The 18404-nt window shown below is 42.2% G+C and overlaps 1 protein-coding gene across 7 annotated transcripts in view; it reads right to left on the bottom strand.

Moving 5' to 3' along the window:
* Window positions 1-18404, bottom strand: part of SMOC1 (SPARC related modular calcium binding 1) — a 203517-nt gene that overhangs the window by 80405 nt on the left and 104708 nt on the right. For all 7 annotated transcript variants that reach the window (XM_059722911.1, XM_059722912.1, XM_059722908.1 and 4 more), the window contains exons 4-5: window positions 14542-14641; window positions 12729-12776 (exon numbers count right to left, since the gene is read on the bottom strand). In XM_059722911.1, coding sequence (XP_059578894.1) covers window positions 12729-12776; window positions 14542-14641 — 148 coding nt within the window. The remainder of the gene's footprint in view (window positions 1-12728; window positions 12777-14541; window positions 14642-18404) is intronic.

Here is an 18404-nt window from a genome sequence, read left to right as displayed (position 1 = left end):
CCCCAAACAAACCTACTAAAGACTAAATTTCACAAGATAAGAGAATTAAGATAATGGTGAGGAAAGACAATCAATAATAAAAGCAAAGGGATTTTTTTTGGGGGGGGAGAGTGGTAAAAACATTAGATAATACAGTAGACACAGAAAAGAATGGAGGAGGGGCTAGTCCTATATTTATGCAATAGGGTTGTACAAGACAGCACATCAATGCCAGTTCTGGCCCCCAACATTTGGTAAAGATCAGCCTACAGAAGAAAGCCTGGACTATTGTCCTCTAGAAAATTATGAAAATCCTGCCTCCAGTAAATTCATGTGTCAATATGGATGAAAGGGTCCATCTGTATTTCAGCAGACCTCAGTGTTAAAGTGTAAACTTGGTGAGGAAGAGTACAGGCAACAGAACAGTACTGTGCACATACCAGGTAAGTCCTACAATCCCTTCTCAGCAGGAATCACAGCAAGCACTTTTTGCTAGAGATGTCATTTTTCCAGAGCAGAAACACCTCTGGAGTGCTAGCATAATTTAAACTGTGAAATGAGTGATGAGGTCTAGAAACTGGCACTAGCTAATGTTCTCTCCAAGTACACAAGGCAATGAGAAATTCTAAAAATAGAGGGTGGCGAAGGGGAAGAGAGATTCACTCTTTATAGGTCCCCACTTGGCAGGAAGATACTTTATCTGACCCTGTAAACACTGACCCCTCAAAACCATGATTAGGTAAATTTTAATGAGAAACCCTAACTTCCTAGCAGCCACTCCTCTTTCCAGCCCATCTTGTCCAACTCCCCACTGCACCAAATCTAGAGCACAGTTTCATACATTTTCAGTTGCAGCCTCACTGATCATGATGGCAACAGCAACAGCAGTTGCTACCATGCTGCTGGACTGACATCTCTCAGACAAAGATCCAGTCTATACTGCCACAAGAAAACACGTTTTGTGAGCCCCTGGTGACCCTTCAAGCGTTGCACAAAATCTGCACTAAACACCACTTTTATACCTCAAAGTTGCAAGAGACTTGACCTTTGTGGCTACAGAAGGAAGCATTGGTTTAAAACAGCGGGGGAGATTTGATTTTGCAAAAAGAAAGCATTTTCTACAGCACTGCTTTTAATTTGTTTCAGTTCAGTGGGAAAACAAAGCTGAATGGAGTCCTGAAAGTTCAAAGTTTCACATAAGCTTTCCCTGCTAGTAAGGATCAGGTCCATAATCAGTTTTTGAATTTATTTACTGATTTCTTCTGATATGAAAGAGGGCTATAAAAAAAAAAGTTAGTGACCGCCCCTTTCTCCTAAATCCACACACGCTGTTCTGCGCTCCTCTGCTTCTAGCCCTGGTGTCTTCAAGGTAAAAAGTTCTATAAATTCCCTCATCTTCATGGAACAGGAACCAGAAGTGGGGGTAGGGTGGCAGCGAGTTTCCTAGATCAATGCCCATTTGAAATTCAGGCATATGGCTGCTGAAGCTCTACAGCTGCATGAGTTAATTACCACACGTGTCTCCTGTAAAGCAGTCTGTTAAACACAAAAAGAAAACAGAAAAGAAAAAGCCATTCCAAGGGATTAAGTAAATAGTCTAAATTTTTGACCCTGTTCCCCTCAACACATGCAGATGTGTAAGAACACAGGCTCCCTTCCTTACTTTCCCTGACACCTGCATGCTCAGGAAGCAGGACACCCCTTTACATCTTCACCCATGTGCACTGAACCCAGGCAAAAAAATCCCCAAAAAAACAAAAAACAACTCTCAAAGTGTACTTTCACCCCACCACCCTCTCCTCTTCCCCCTCCCTTTGCTGTTTCTCCTTTAGAGGACTAATTCCTGGCTGACAACCAGAGTAGTCTTAGGCTTACAATACGCCTTTTCATTTCCTTGCAGCCAAAGAGAATGGATACCTCACCGGCTACGTCTGTATCACATGTGTGCAAATGAGGGGAACGGAGGGTAGGGGAAGCTGGCTACATCTGCCCCCTCCCATCTTTTGCAGGAATTTTTCTTCAGGATCACAAAGAGCAGAACTCAGAGCTGATGGGAGTAAGAGCAACTCCACAGATGTCAAATGGAGTCATACCACCTACCCCCTTGTCTGCATTTAGCCTGAAAATTTTCAATACTTGATTATGGAATTATAAAAAGCAGGTTTTGCACAAGGTTGTTGCAGGGAGGTTCACAGAAGTTTAGGGCTGGAAGGGACCTTGTGAGATCATCGGGTCCAGCCCCCCTGCTGTGGGCAGGAAAGACTGCTGGAGTCAAATAACCCCAGCAAGGTGTGCGTCCAGTCTCCTTTTGAAGATCTCCAGGTAGATGCCTGCACCACCCCTGCTGGGAGACTATTCTGGAGTCTGGTCACATGAACCAGGAAGAAGTTTGTCCTTATACTCAGTCTGAAACCTCCTTCTAGGAGCTCATGACCACTGCTCCTGGTTTTCCCCTGGGGCACTTTGGTGAACAGTTGTTCATCGAGCCCCCTATGCTCTCCCCTGATATATTTGTAAGCTGCCACCAAAACCCTATAAAGTCTTCTCTTTTCTAGGCTGAACAGCCCCATATCTGTCGGCCTTTCCTCATATGGCTTCCTTTTCAGGTCTCTAATCACATGAGTGGCTCTACTCTGGACTCAGACTCACTCAAGCTTCTCCACATCCTTCTTGAAGTGTGGTACCCAGAACTGGATGCTATACTCCAGCTACGATCTCACCAATGCTGAGCAGAGCGGGAGAATAACTTCCTTAGTTTTGCTTGAGATGTATCAGTTGATGCATGCCAGCGTATTGTTTGCTCTGCTAACTGTAGCATCACACCCATGGCTCATATTCATTTTATGGTCAAGGGTTGCTTGTTTTGTTTTGTTTTTTTTTGTGTGGGGAGGGAACGGGGTAATGATAGGGAATAGAAATTTGCAAGGAAATCAGTCCAGGACCTCCAAAGGATCTATCTAGCATATTGCAAAAAGGAATCTGTACTTGTAAAATATGCATGGCTCATGGGAGGTTCAAAGCATTTCTGCCATCGTAACAGCACTCCTTAATTTCGATCTAAGAGATTACAAGAGGGGGAGAAATTAGTTCCATCTGATCAGTGATCACAAATCACCTACCATGCTTACAGCAGCATTTTGAAGCCAGGCTAGGTCAGTAATTCTCAAGAGCCATCATCATCTGACAGCTTTTGGGTGACTTCTATGTCACACGAAGGCCCAATAAGGATCAGGGCCATGCTCTTTTAGGGACTATACCACTCAAGAGCAGACATGGACCTGTTCCTGAGGAACTTAATCTAGCAGGCAACTGCCTTCATCAGCCATCTGCATTGATCGACTCACACCTGCTGGCAGAAGAGGCAAAGGGCTGGATGTGCATGTAGCAGGGAAAGCTTTCATTCCCTTACTCTATCCATTTTAAGGATCCTTTAATCCCTGTTGCTGTCATCTCAGCAACTTCCATAAGAATTATACATTTGCCTCCAGCTTTCCTGTACTCGAGTTGACAGACTCTGCAGCTCCGTCACGATTCTGAAATTCTGTATGCCTAACCCCAGTGAGGCCAAGATGAGAAGGAAAGCACTACCCATCCCTCTATATTGACCAGCAAGTGGGACTTATTTCCCATTGTATTACCCTGCTTTTATGGAACAAAATGAACAGTAAAATGTCTAGTAAGAGACAAGTAGCCAAAAAAGCAGTGCCGGAGGTGACGATAAATATATGCAGGGCCATATCCTCTATTTTCAATTCTCTGGTGATCCACCAGTTTTTCCAAAGATTGCTTTGGTTTCTTTTATCTTATATTTTCAAGGTAAGGAAGACTTTCTGGTGCCTGCTATACTGTTGCCCAAATCTGCAGACAGTTAAACGGCAGCTGTGGAAGACAGCAGATTAATATCCACCAAGACTGTGATAACTCCAAGACGTCTTTATGTAAGTGGCCTACATTTCACTGTGAATCGTACAAGCAAATTCACACAGCAAATCAAAGGCCATGGAGGGGAGCCTAACTAAACACACAGTGGGGTAGGGAGGGTGGAATTTTGGACAGCATTGTTGAAGTTGGTTTTTTTTTTTTCTTAAAAATTTTAAATCTTTAAAATCAGAAGTGCCCTACTTTTCTACAGTTTATAATTGACCATACTTTAAAAATTTACTTTTTAAAGTATGGCTGCACCACCCCTTCTGATTTTAAAAATTTAACTTACAGCTTGTGACTGGTTATTTTATTTACTCAATTGCAAGATGAAGTATTTCCCCCTGTTTAACACGGGGAGGAAAAGACTCTTGGAATAGAGTACAAGGCAGTGGGGAGAGCAGGGAGCAGCTCTGGCTCTAACCCTGGGCAGGGACTGCAGCTGCGGCTGCTGCCTGCCCACCCGCTTCCCTACCTGCTGCCTCTGCACCCCATCTCTCTCCTTACAACTTCAGCCCCTGTCCCTCCTCCCCAGCCTTCCCTGCATGCCACTTCTACCCCATGCGGCCTTCTGCTTAGAGGCCATCCTAACATTAGGATCATCTTGGATGAGGGTAAATATGGTAATTTATCAGGCAAGGATTTTTGTGGTTGATATCTTTTGTTAGACTGCATGGTTCAGAGACAAACTTCCAAGGCATGCTTCTTCAAATGGACTAAGCTGATGAGCCAAAAAAGATTGTTCATTACCAGGACTCACAACTATTTAAAATATCTATACTGATTTACTTCTAACCCCTATAAATCATGCCTATTGACCTCTCAACCAGTTATTAACCCTTTATTAATGAACTCTTAATATGCAGCTTGAGCACATAAATTACATTTAGATTAATTTACATTTAGATTAATCCATGAAACAGCAGCTGCTGTAGATTAATTGGAAGAATAAGTAAATAAATAAATAAATAAAATACTATAAAACCAATATGACCTCCTCAGATGCCTGCCAATGTCTTTTCAGTTTCACATTTGATATGTAGTCTGTGAACAACCAAAAAAGGGTTTTGACCAAAGTTGAACAATGCAATCAAGTCATTGAGATGCGGGATACCACAGGGGTGTGAGGTTGTCGGTGTAAGTGTGAACTATTTTGTTCTTGTAAGTAGTCATGTGCATGCCTTAAGTGTTTGGTATCAGACACTGAAGTGTAGCTGTTTGAAAAGTAACCAATAAAAATGGCATTGTAAGGATTACCAGTGTCAAAAGTTAAATTAGTTGCTCTTGTTATTAGGACTAAAGATGCTGAAAACTAAAAAAAGATCTTCAATGACACTTATGCAAATCCCTTGCCTTCCAGAGCTATAAAGAGCAGAAATGCAATCAATTCCCCAGGAATAAGGATTTTCACTTGGTTTTGGCACCTGTTACCGATGCTAGTTATGCATATTGCACTAAACAATCATTGGATGAAATGCATAAAAAAGAATTAGGAGTAGGATCCAGAAACCATAGCTCCCTCCCTCCCAGATCAATGTTCTGCATATCAGGACAGGGCCACACTCTTTGTTGTGTTCCCCATCTGGCTCCATTACTTCTTCCCTCTTGGCTGCCTATGGACCCCCTTCAAAGGAGAATGGAAGGTGCTCTTGACCCTGGAGGCTTTGCTTTCTCTGGGGCCATTCCTGATTACATTCCATTAACATCACAGGAGCTATACCCTAGGTTAGGGGAATTACCAACACCAGCAACGGACTTCCTTTGCAAAGAGAAACAAAACCATCCAAAAAAGTCTAGAGCATTACACTTGGTGTTAAAGTACTTTAAACAAGAAAAAAAAAAAAGAGTTTAAATAGTTATGTTGACAGGACACTGACAATTCATCCAGAGTGCATTTATGCTAGTTTTCTGCTGATCACAGATTAAAAATCTAGCCTGGTCTCTTGTTTGATATATTCGTTTTGATTAGAATGATTAGAAGAATGAACTAAACATCTCTAAAATAATTTTCAGAACAGAAGAGTGCCAACTTGCAGAGATCTATGCTTAGTTTCTCACTGAGAGGCAAGGATTTCTTAGGATGTTATTTTTTATTGGACCAACTGTCTACTTGAGATAGAGTTAGACAAGCTTTCAAACACAAGACCTTCATCTTCAGTGAAAGTCATACCCTTCTAATTCTTTTCTCCACTTAATTCACTTGCTTTGTTGCCAGTTCTAAGCTGGCAGTTGGAGGGGGTTTTATGGAGATCAACAATGGAAGGACTTGCATATGTTTACTTTTTACACCCTCCATCTCCTAACTGGTCTGCTTTCTAAAGACTGCCTGAGGAGTGGGGATGATACTGCTCATTGCTCTGACATGTGAAAGCTGGAGCTCTGAGCCCTGAAAGCCCCGACTTTCCACAGAAGTAAAAGAGGAGCTGTGTTTTGTTTTATGAGTTTGCTCGTTTTGTTTTAAACCTGTGGCACAGTTTCTCTCTGGCTGGAAAAAAGCTTTCTGCATTCTTTGGGCAGGGAAGAAATCCAACCATGTCAGCTGCAAGGGTGCATTTTAACTGCTCCTCAGAACATAAACACTTCAGCATGGGACTGGATGCAGCATCTACCATTCCATACTAAAAGAAAAGTAATTAAAAGTACAGAGCAGCTGCAGTAAATTGGTATGACAAGTTCCTAATGGCAAAGGCCTAGCAATTTGAAGCAAAGTCTTCTTCCAAAAGAAGAGCACAAGGCACACATAAGAAGGAACAAATAGTACCAGAGAGCAATATCCAAGCAAAAAAGATGGGGCCTTCACTGGAAGGATCTTGTGAAAACTCTCTTCTACCTCTACCTAGGGAAGTAGTACTACGGGTCACAGGAGTACCAGCTTTTAGGCAAGGTGCATTGGGACCCATCCCCATTTTTATTTAGAAAAAAAGACTTCCTATAGTCCAACACATGTACCTAAACAAGAAGGAGCGACTCAATACAAATGCAGAATTCAGCTGGTTGCACAGGTACAAAACTTGCCATACTGGTGGCAGAAGACTCGTTCCCCCTTTCCCTGTGAGGGGGAGAAAGCTTGTGACAGTCCCTCCAGACTCAAATCTCCAGACATGTAGGCCAGGAAAGAGGAGGAGCAGGACTTCTCCAGCTCCTGCCTTCCAACCACAGACACTTGCTAAGGCTATTATGGTGGTATATACCAGGTCTTCATAAAACCTTGGAAGTCTGTGAGGACAGACTAGCCCTGAGCCGTTGTGGAGGTTTCTTTGTACAGAGTCACATTCAAGACTACACTTCTGGACAGTATCTGAAGGGTAGTGGTTAGTCCGCTCTGCCATATGAATCCTAGAACAGACTCAATGCTAGTCCTCGAATAGCCTGGCAATGCCTGCTGCAGAAAAAGTTGAAGAGACTAGGAATATAACCCAGCATTGCAGAACAGGGCTCAGGCTAAAAAAAAAAAAAAGATAATGCCACGTGAAGTGCAAGCAATTTTTCAACAAGCTTCAGTCAATGTGTGACACAAAGTGACTGTGCCCAGATTGAATTGGCACTGCTGCCCATTGTACCAGGAGGCCTGCAATTGTAGACATGACCCAGGTCGAGAAAACCCCATGGCCAAACCGCAGTATTGTAGCACAGCATATCTGAGGTTAGAAACATTTCCTTAGTATTCTCCTCATCTCAAAAGTGAGAGCAACATGAGGCTGAAAGGGATAGATTTGCTGAAGAGGCAGTACCACCCATCTCCTCTCTTGCAGCATGCTTTTGAGAAAACAAATATAAACTGGCAGGTACATGAACACAGAATAGGCTAATTTCTTGTTCTTGAACTAAGGTATCCCCAGTAAAGGGTGAAGAACCTTAGAGATACAGCCAAGCATTTCTTTGTGATAGGCAAACAGAAGAACAAATTTCCAGCAATGGATTTTCCAGCAACTGTTGCCAATCGGAGAAGAAAAAAATAAAGAAGTCCTTGCACAACAAGGGTTCAGAGGATTCCCTCAGTCTGGGAGACAGCACCCTTTCATGCCTGGAGCTCAACACAAAAGGATGTATAGAGAGAAAATAATTCTATTTCCAGCTCCCCAGTTCTGTCACTGACTTGCTGTGCAACTGTAGGGAGTCACTTAATGTCTGCACCTCAGGCTACCAGTTCTGCTGATGCTATTCTACTTACCTGGCTCAAAGCTTTAATGGATTAATGACTAAAGTGCTTGGAGACCTTTAGATGAAAGAGTTACAGAACGTGTAGAATATTGCAGTCATTTATTCACTGATGGGGTTCCACTATTTAATGGGTAAAACTGTAGCAAGCAGGCAGATGGTTAAGGAAAGAAAATCAGCTGAGAAAGATTTTATTTTAATATTTTTTTTTAGACTATGCCATATGAAACTGAGTATTTCTGACTGGGGAAGGATCCATACAGCTAAAACTGGTTTCCTCACATGCCCTTTCTGCTAATGAAGATTAGATACTGGAACACACTTATAAGATCTTCTTATCTTGAGCACGCTTATAAGATACTTAAGATGTTCTTTTCCGTCTTTGTTATGCATCTGATTCTCCAGGGTAGGGGTCAGGGCATGAACTTCAGTTCTTAGCCAAAACAATAGGCTCCAGCCTTCATATGATAGGGAATTTTATCACTTTGCTTTCTTGATGTCAGGCTTTGCTGTGGTATGAAAAAAGAAAAGCAACCAGACAAAGATTCAAAGAATTCAGTAAGAACTTAATTGGGTCAAAGACACTTGAGTCACTGCCAGATCTTAATGTTAAACCTAGTCCCTAACCTCAACCTTAGCACCCATATTTGCCGCAGCAGAGCAGTGAAACTTCTCCACTCTTATCAACCAGTTTGATAAAGGTACATCTCCAGCAGCATCCATACTGTCCATTTTAGGCTGATAGATACCTACAGACTCTTTGAAGGTGACATCCTCGAAGCTCCACTCCCCCACCATGAAAGACAAAGAGTAGTAAAAACAGAAGGATCAGGAGGTGCAGATTGAATCAGTCAAAACATACAGACTGCTTGGGCTAGCAGTTTTGGCCAAGAGCACTCCAAACTAACATAACTTTGGTTTCTCCCCTGGAGAAGTCTGCAGCCCTGACATTGCCTTATTTTGGACTGCCAGCATTAACCTGTAGGGATTGAGATCTATGCAATGTGTTGCAAATAAACTTCCAACATTAAAATCATCCTGTCTGTGACCCTGAAGAGCTAAAGCAATCTCTGTTGGTCGCTATTCCTTCTTTACAGGTTCTTTTAACTGCAATAATAAAATCAATCAATCAATCCTGAGCAGTGACTGGTCAAGCCAAACCCATTGTATGTGTTAACCACAGAACAGAACCCACCACTCAGTGATTTAGTCTATATGTGAACTGACTGACTTCCCATATGGGGAAGCTGGCTGCAGCCAAAACTGCAAATCTGAGCATAGAGCATGTCTTGGAAACACTGGAATTTCATCCCATCTCATTGTGAGCAGTTTCCTTCTCCCCAGGCCTGTTGTGCACAACAAGAATGAAGTATTTCTTACCGAATATAGAATGATTGCTACTTGCCATCTTAAATGTTTTTAACAAGTTATGACTGGTTAGAATAAGCTGTCATCATATCATATGGCTTTTGGTAAAATATGCATGTGAATACAGACAAAAAATACTGGCAGGGGATGTTAAAAATGGGGGGGCGGGGCAGGGAGTTACTTACTAGCAGTCATCTTATCATACGATCACAGTAAAGTAGGGCTAGAAGGGACCTCATAAGGGAAGATTATCCTTGACTAAACTCTCCCTGCCAGCCTGCTCTTGAAAGTTTTCAAGCATGGTGATTCCACAATTTCTCTAGGTACCTGTTCCAATGCATGACCTTCCTCAGTCAAAAAGTTCCTTCTAATCTCCAGTCTAAATTTTCCCTGCTGCAACTTGAGGCCACTGCTTCCAGTCCTGCAGCCTCTAGCCACACACAAAAGCCCATCTCCATCCTTTCCATAATAATCACCCTTCAATTATTGATAACTGTTCTCAAATCCCCCCCTCAGTATTCTCTTCTATATGTTAAATAACACTAGTTCTTTCAGCCTTTCCTCATAAGTCTCGTCTCCCAGGCCCCTGATCATTTTTGTCACCCTCTGCTGTACTCTTTCCAAAATGTCCACGTCCTCCTTGAAGTGTGTGATACAAAACTGGACACAGTACTCCAGTTGAGGGCTCACCAGGGATCACTTCCCTTAATTTGCAAGCAACACTTCTGTTAATGCAATGCAGCCTACTGTTGGCTTGATATACCCGTCTTTCAACAACTCTACTCTGCAAAAGCTACAAGGAGAACCAGTACATGTAGACTAATTTAATCCATTAGGAACAACTGCACGGTCTCATTGCCTTTTTCCCAAACATCCCCAGTCTACTATATAAAAGGGGAGAGAGGAAGGGCATGGGTTCTCTGCTCATTTCTCCAGAACAAAGGAAATTAGAGCGGTAGTAGCAGACAGCAGAAGAGACTAGAACAACTACAATATTACCAGTCCCAGAATACTAGAACTGGGGAGTACCACTGAAATTAGGAGACAGGTTTAAAATTGGGGGGGGGAAGCAAGTGGGGAGACTGCCCCATGCATTGAAGCAAAGGGGCACCAACAGGCACTGCCCTGCCTGGAGCCATGAGTGGCTCATTTGGGGGGGTATGGGGACGGGTGGCTCCTGCCTCTGCATGTACTCCTGAGCAACCATGGGGTGGGGCGTGTGCCCTATGGATCTGTGTACGGAGCAAGGGCAGGCTGCCGCTGCAGGCTTTGCCCTGGCCATCAAACTTCATTGCTATGGCACTGTACATATAGATGTCTATACATATGTAGAGTATAAGTATTTGTATATATGTTGATGCCTTTCTCTCTCCTGTTTACCCACCAGCAGACTGTACATGTTTGGTGCTTCTAATTAAGAATGTATGTGGTCCACGTTTTTCTTATTTTAGGCAAAAGCATACCTCTGTAAATGTGTGACTGTGTGTTAAACCTGAAACTCTGTATAACACAAGTATTAATAATATGTTTGGGTGTCTGTTAATAATCTACTTGTAGGTCTGGCCTTTAGTGCAAGCAAATCAAGTATCTGCTTGGGGCTTAGCTTTGGTTTAGAACCATAAGAAGCGCCATGCTGGATCAGAGCAATGGTCTGTTTAGCCCAGCATTCTGTCTTCGACAGATTGATATCGATCTACAGCTCTATATACATCTCTACACACACATCTATCTATCGCTAAATATAATATTAAGGATTAAATATTAACTATAGATATGCAAGTATAATACTATTATAAATATTATAAATAACTATTTAACTATAATATTAAATAAATACATTTGAATATAAATAAAAATAAAAGAGAGATTTTTTTCAAAATGCAGCATTGCTCCTTCTCTCCAAAGACTTAAATAAAAGGTGACTCTTGAGGTAAGTTACCATAATTTCAAGTTGAAGGGGAGTGGGAGGGAGGGCTAAGCCAGTCTGACAGCCTTCCATAGAAAAAAACTTCTCTAACTAGAGTTTAAGGTTATGTCTATGCAGCACAATGCTGTACTTTGCAGGAATACTTGGATTAAGCCTGAATGGCTTCAGTTCAGTATCCATTCAGTGTTGCACTGACTTGTGTAGACCTTCCCTAAGCTGCAAGGCAGGCATTTTCTTGTGATGTAGTGCCAGATGTGATTGGTTTGTAGAAAAGAAGAAAATTCTAAATTCAGATATTCTAGCAAGGATGTCCAAGGAAACAGCCTTCATCTGCACCAGCAGATGAAGCAAGGCTGGTAGAGCAAGGCTGGTAGAACACTGTTTTCCTACCACAAGGAGACAAACCAAGATCAGGCTGAAAAGAGTCCCTGGGTATATGGTGCAGTTAGGGATAGAAGCCAATTAGTTCTCATACTTACCACTGCACAGTTATCTTGTCCAAGATGATTTGGCTCAATGCATGTTATAAAGACAAGGAATGTGTATAAATACGAAAAGACAGATGTGATATTTTTAGCACTTCAGTGAGGATGAGCCATACAGAGGGAGCCATACGAGAAGGGAGGAGGGAGCCATACGGGAAGGGAGGAATGGCAAAGAATTCATTTAACTTGTGCTGCAGGAAAGCACTAAAAGGACCTAAGGGTATGATTTGCAAAAGCATTCAAACAACAGAAACCTGCTTCCATTGAACTCAGTGAGAGTCCTACCCAATACAGAACTTGTGCAGATCCCTCCTCACACCTTTCCAGTCACACCAACCTCCTGCCTCCCCAGCCTTGTGCCCTCATCTTTTTTCTGTGCGCGCAGAGTACAAGCTTCAATAGTAAACTAAGCACATGAAGGTTAATTTTGCTCCTTTGGAACAATCTGCTTTAAAATCCTACAGTTGCTGCTACATGTTACATATATTATGCAATTAACTGGCTGACTGCACAATAAAGTACATGCAAAGTAATTATCACATGATAAAAATGACTATCAAGCTATAAAGGGTGTCAACCAGCTACAAAGTTAGTGCTTGAAAATGTGTAATAACTCTATAGCTGGTTTCTATCAAGCGTTAATCTGAACATGTAGCAAGGCCCTATGTTTCAGATGCTGAGGACAGGGTACATAACAGTTTACCCCATAAGGGTGGTTCACTGAATTGGATTGTGCTTTATTCCACATGCTTTTGGAGTACATTTGAAAGCCTGTTAAGAGTCTTCCTAGGCCTGTTTGTTGCAATACAAAGCTCTACATCATCTCAAGAGACCTGGCCAGGCAGCCCTAGTTAAAGAAACATTTTACTAAAACACAGAACTCCACTCACCTTTCCTTCCTGAATTACCCTGGCCTGAAGGCTTATCAGTTACTGAACCTTAAAAAGAGAACAAAAAGAGATACATTGTTTAGAGACTGCATAACCACACCATGTCACATGAATACAATTTGAGATCTTAGCTGGCAGGGTTTGTTTTGCCTGCCAACAACTCAATTTAGGATTCAGATTCCTCAGTAGCAGTCCATGCCATCAAATACTTAAAGGCAACACAAGGAACAGTTAGGCACTAGAGATGTCAAATCAGGGTCAGATTAAGCAAGAGATACATACAGTAGTAGCAGGACCCAAGGTTTCAAAGGGCCTCAACATTGCAGTGAGCCAGGGAGACTTGAGATCAAATCGCAGAGCAGGAGGAGAGACATGGGGATGGAAAACAATACTAATGACTGGGGGGAGGGAAAGATGAGAGAAAGGTGAGGGAATGTCCATTTGTAAAAGGTGAGGAACACAAGATGATGATCAAGTCAGCTGGAGGTCAGGGGAGGGGAACAGGGAGAGCTTCACATTAGTAAAGACAGTGAGCAGGGCCTGAGACCTGTATATAACCAGGAATGTCATCAACTGTTACTGAGGAACCAAGATCCTGAGGATACTCTGGCAGATCTCTGACAGAAGCAATTTCATTTATATCTTCATATTAAATAGAATATCATGCATTTGTTTCTTCAAATTGCCTTATAAATGAGACATTACCAAGCCCTTTTATATTAAAAAAATGTAACTAAGACCCATAGCTGTTTTGACAATCCCATTACAAAAATATGAAAAACAAAACCATGTTCTGCTCTTGAACCAGTCCCTCCATATCCAGGAAGGATTCCTTCCTGAAGCCAAGCACCATCAGGGTCTTTTGCAGCACAATGCTTCCTTCTGCCATGCAAACACTCCACACTATGTGTGCACACACTGGCTCTTGCACTACAGCGCTCCCTGTAGCTACATTAACTATAGGAAGTCATCCTTGCACTGAAAGAAAGATCAGCATACTATAACTGCTGTCTTTATACTTTCTCTACCCATCTCTCATTTGGACTCATCACTGGAGCTTGGAGCCACTGATCAGCCAGTCTGACCATTTTCAATAAATGTAGCCTGGGCAGGAAGAAAAGCATCCCCTAGAAAAGTGACACATCTGCCTTCACCCTATTCCACCAGCAGCCACATACAGTCACACTAGATTAATTCTGCCAAAAGTCTACAGCTGGTCCAGCTCACCATTACCTTCAAACTGATGATCTCCCTACAAAAAAAAAGGGATAGATGAAGCTCATCTTACAAATATTTCTAGATGTTGAGGCACATTGCAGTTCTACTGCTCGTGCTCTGTTACAAAGCAGCCATGAAGCTGTCAAGGGCTTTAAAAATTCTCTTGCCCTTCTGTTCTAACTCAATAAAGCAGGGGCCAAAACAACTTTAAAATGCATCTAAATAATTTAAACTGAAAGCTTCTACCTAAAAGATATGCCAACTGTGGATTCTGGTCTACGTACAAATACAGTTATTTCTGCTTTGTCAAGGCATCACTTCCTTAACTTTAAGAACAATTTTCAATAAATCTTTCAGTGCAGCAGGTGCCCTTTAATCCACAATGAAGATACCACAACCATCATGAGACCAATTAAGAGCCCAAGCTATCTGGCAGGTCAGAGAGCAAACAGCTGGAGTGTGTATGTGGGATATAACTGCAATTTTTGGTTCTTAAAGTCACCTGGAAAATACTGAGCTACTGGCACTGGGAACAAAAACAGCTTCTCGCTTCGATTACTGAATAAAGGCATAATTAAATCCCACCCCACAGTACCTGAACATACAGGAGTTTTGTTCTGTACAGAAGAGCCACTGATGGGTTTACCATCGGGTGTGACACACCAGCAGTATCCAGTATAGGTATGGCACTGCACCTGTTTAGGAAAAAGGAGAGCCAAATCTCAGACATTTCAGTTCCCATGGCCCCACCTACCTCATCTCAGCTCTTGTGCATTACTATTTATCCAGCACCTCAAAGCTGAAAGCTCAGTTTGAAAGCATCATCCTCTCAGCATGGGAGGTCATACATTAGAAAAGCTTTTACAGTGTTGGCAGACACTTCTTTAGACAATGGAAATTCTATTTTGTTAAAGAGATTCATCTCCCCAGCATCAACCAGCCAGTCAGTCATCAGATCAGAAGAAAAGACAAGTGACAGAATGTAATGTGAAGACACTTTAGCACTGTTGTATAGTATTGTATTTTGTCTGGTCCCATCTTTTGGTTTATAGGCATTCATAAAACGTGCCATCTGTACATAAATGGGTATCACTCCCACCATCTGCTGAGTCAAAAAGACCTTCGTTCCCTGCCTTCTATGTCACCATGCTCAACAAAATTCTGTCCATGGCAGATGCTTGAGACTAGTCATCATCACTGCAGTTTTTCCAGCCATCATCACTGAACAAAACAGGAGCCTGGCCTCTTTTGGTATTCTCACTTGCACAAACAGTTTGTAGATAAATGAAAAATCATCCACACTGAACCAACAGGTGTGCATTCATATGTAAGCGAAGATTTAAAAATATTTAGTGATAGCCTCAGGTGAGCAGTCAAAAAGGCCAGGAGACTATTCCTAGGAGGGCCCTCTAGCCCACATAGACAATACACTTCTTACCAGATGTGGGGAAGCTGGAAGCTCAGAGAAATGTAAACCTTCCTAGAGTTTTTGTAAAATAGTTAGCAGATAGATAAAGCTAAAGACACCTTTGACTTTATTATAGACAAAAGGATGATCCCACCTCTGGCAGCCCTAGAGAGAAGCCCTAGCATTGCAGCCAGTCGCTGTTGTGGTGTAAAGTTTTGGCAGGGCAAACAGCCAGGGAGTCTATGTGGACCCACAGCCCCTCCTCAGCCTCATCCAACTACAGGCAAAGGTGATGAAGCAGCCCCTACTGTCACTGAGGCTATAAAACAGATGTCACCAAATAAAGCGGATCAGTTATGCTGAGATGTATCGCAACACAGCTGATTTGTTATCTGGTGGCCTGTAGGGGCAGGAGTGGCAGGGGCCTGATCCTGCAGGACACAATTCAGGACATGCCTCTGCAAACAGGGAAACCCAGGCAGGTGCTCCCAGGGGCTCAGGGGCCCAGTCCTGTGTGCCTCACAAATTCCCCTGCAGGGGGGATACCCAGGGCAGCAAAATTGGGCCCTTGGAGTCCTACTGTCCACAGTAGCTGGAGATCACAGGCAGCTCCAGGCTGCCCACGCTCTCCTACCTTAAAACAAACAGACATGCACCTCAAAATAACAGCACAAAAAAATACTACTTTGTGTCACGGCCACAGATTCGGGCATTTGTGATGCAGCAAAGGGCATGGACATCTGTCTGCTTTCACTTTGTGCAACCATAAAACATTTTTATGGAGGCACAAAGGTGACATCTGTTCGCAGCCTAAGTGCCACTGATTCCCATGGCCACCAGAAATGGGGAATCATAAATTTGGTAGCAGCTGCACTAGGCCCCTGTACCAACACTTCCCCTAACAGCAGTGTGAGGTTGAGGAGGGATGCAGACACCACAAGCAGGTGACTTGTACCCCCTCCCCTCCATTCTGGCCCTGGGAGAAGACGGTGGGCCAGATGACCTACCTCTCCAGGCTATATCCAGCCTACAAGTCATGCATGTTTGACACACCTAGTTTAAGGAATGCCTGTTAATGTAATACACAAACTTTAACTACAGACCTTAAATGGGGTCTGCATTTGCACAATAGTGCCTCCAGTCCTGTAAATGTACCTAGAGATGCCCACATCACCATAAAGATGGCTAAAAACTCAACACTGCACAGAGCTGTACAATGAGATCATCCTTCAAACTTCTGTTTTATTTTTTAACAAGGGCTCTGTTCATTCTTTTCTCTTTCAAGATAATTTATCCAAAACATTTCCCATTACCAGTCATCTCCATCCAGGACAGAATACTCATACAGGACCCTGTCACACTTTCTTTATGGGGGGAGGAGGGGAGAGGGGTCACTTCAGGCCTAGAACATTTCTTCCCCTTCACTGGCAGCTGGATAAGATTCTACAAGGTAGCCGAGTTTGTTCAGGGACTTAATGACAGACTTTTAAAAGGCTTTGGGTATCACATAAAATGTGATCTAAGAGCAATTATAACATGGTGCAGTGTGTTTATCTTGGGTTTTACTGACTTGCAAAGCAATCATTTTGCCTCAAGCCAAATTCACATCTAGTGGCCAAAACCAACAGTAACCACGTGTGCACATATATTCCTCAAGTCATTGTGCTATTTGTGCACTTTCACTTTTATTCCTTCCCAATATATCATGGAATGAACTACAGACTACTCAAATGCACCATAAATATAGTGAGCCATTCATCAGTTTGCTATGTTTCTTATGAGCCAATCTAATTAGTGGCATATTCAAAGCAATGTAAAATGTGATTTGGCAAAGTAAAAGGAATGTGCTTATTTTTCATTGCATTTTATGTTTATTTTGGTATATTTGCATGTATATGAAGTTACAATACAGCATGCTTGCTGTCAGGAGAACCAACTGTAAAATTCATGCTCAAAGATTAGAAGAATTACCAAGATTGGACTTCTTATTCCTGTTGGGCAAGGCTGCTATCTATACACAAAGGTATTTTTCTTTCATGACTGTGTTGCACAGCTATTTTAAATTGGGCCTTATGCCCTACAGTACTGACATGTGATTCGTTCAGCTAGAAAGGACGAGCAGCAAGTATTCACCTGTCATGATAAATATTTGCCTCAAGGACACACACTGCAATTGTTTTATTACAAATTTATATTCTTATTAAGGAGAAATATATGTACGGTACGTATACACTTTCTAGTCTCAGAAGTGTAGTGCTTTGTAATCACCTATAATGCCAGTATTTTTTTTTGCAGGAGATCCATATCATTGCAGGAGATCCATGTGTTGCATGGTATTCTTTTAGCCAAAGTTTAGAAAAATATCAAAGTACAAATTGTATTATTATTCACACAGCCCTATCTATAAAAGATAAGCAATTTGTTACATCTGGGATGGGAGAGTTTAACCATGAGCACGTCAGTGAGGTGAGGCTTTTTCAAATGAGACCCAATAAAACCTTCATAACACTAGAAAGTCATGTAGCATGTCACATTCATTACAGAGAAACTATTGAGTTTGATATTCATATTATTAAATTGATTCTATTTTCATTAACTCTTCAGCTGCCCTGTAAAATCAAGCAGTTTAACTGCTATGAGCAGGTTCACATCAAGAAATTGGGGCCTAATTCAAAACTCTTTGACTTCAATAAGCTTTGGATCAGACCCTAGGAGAGCCCAAGAGTAACCATTTATGAGCACTCTTGTCAGACACCCTGTGATAATAGAAAGCATCATTTTGTGCACCACATGAAAAAAAGGGTATAACAGATAGTCTAATCCCAATTAAGTATGGCATTTATGGAGTTTCCTGATGTCAGCTTTTCCCCAGTAGAGACAGATGAAGGTTAGTGTCTACAAGGCTACCACTTTCAGGTCTCTAAAATTCTTGGGAAGTTTTTTTAGGGTTCTCCCATGCCTCCCTCCTTCTCTGACCCCTCCTCACACACTTTTTCCAATTTATATGTTTTATCCTTATTTAAAATTCAGCCTTCAGCTAAGCCTTCAAC

This window comes from Alligator mississippiensis, chromosome 2 (assembly GCF_030867095.1).
Source record: "Alligator mississippiensis isolate rAllMis1 chromosome 2, rAllMis1, whole genome shotgun sequence".
In the NCBI taxonomy this organism is placed as follows: domain Eukaryota; kingdom Metazoa; phylum Chordata; order Crocodylia; family Alligatoridae; genus Alligator; species Alligator mississippiensis.
Note: the sequence above shows the minus strand (reverse complement) of the source record. Positions and strands in the feature narration are given on the sequence as shown.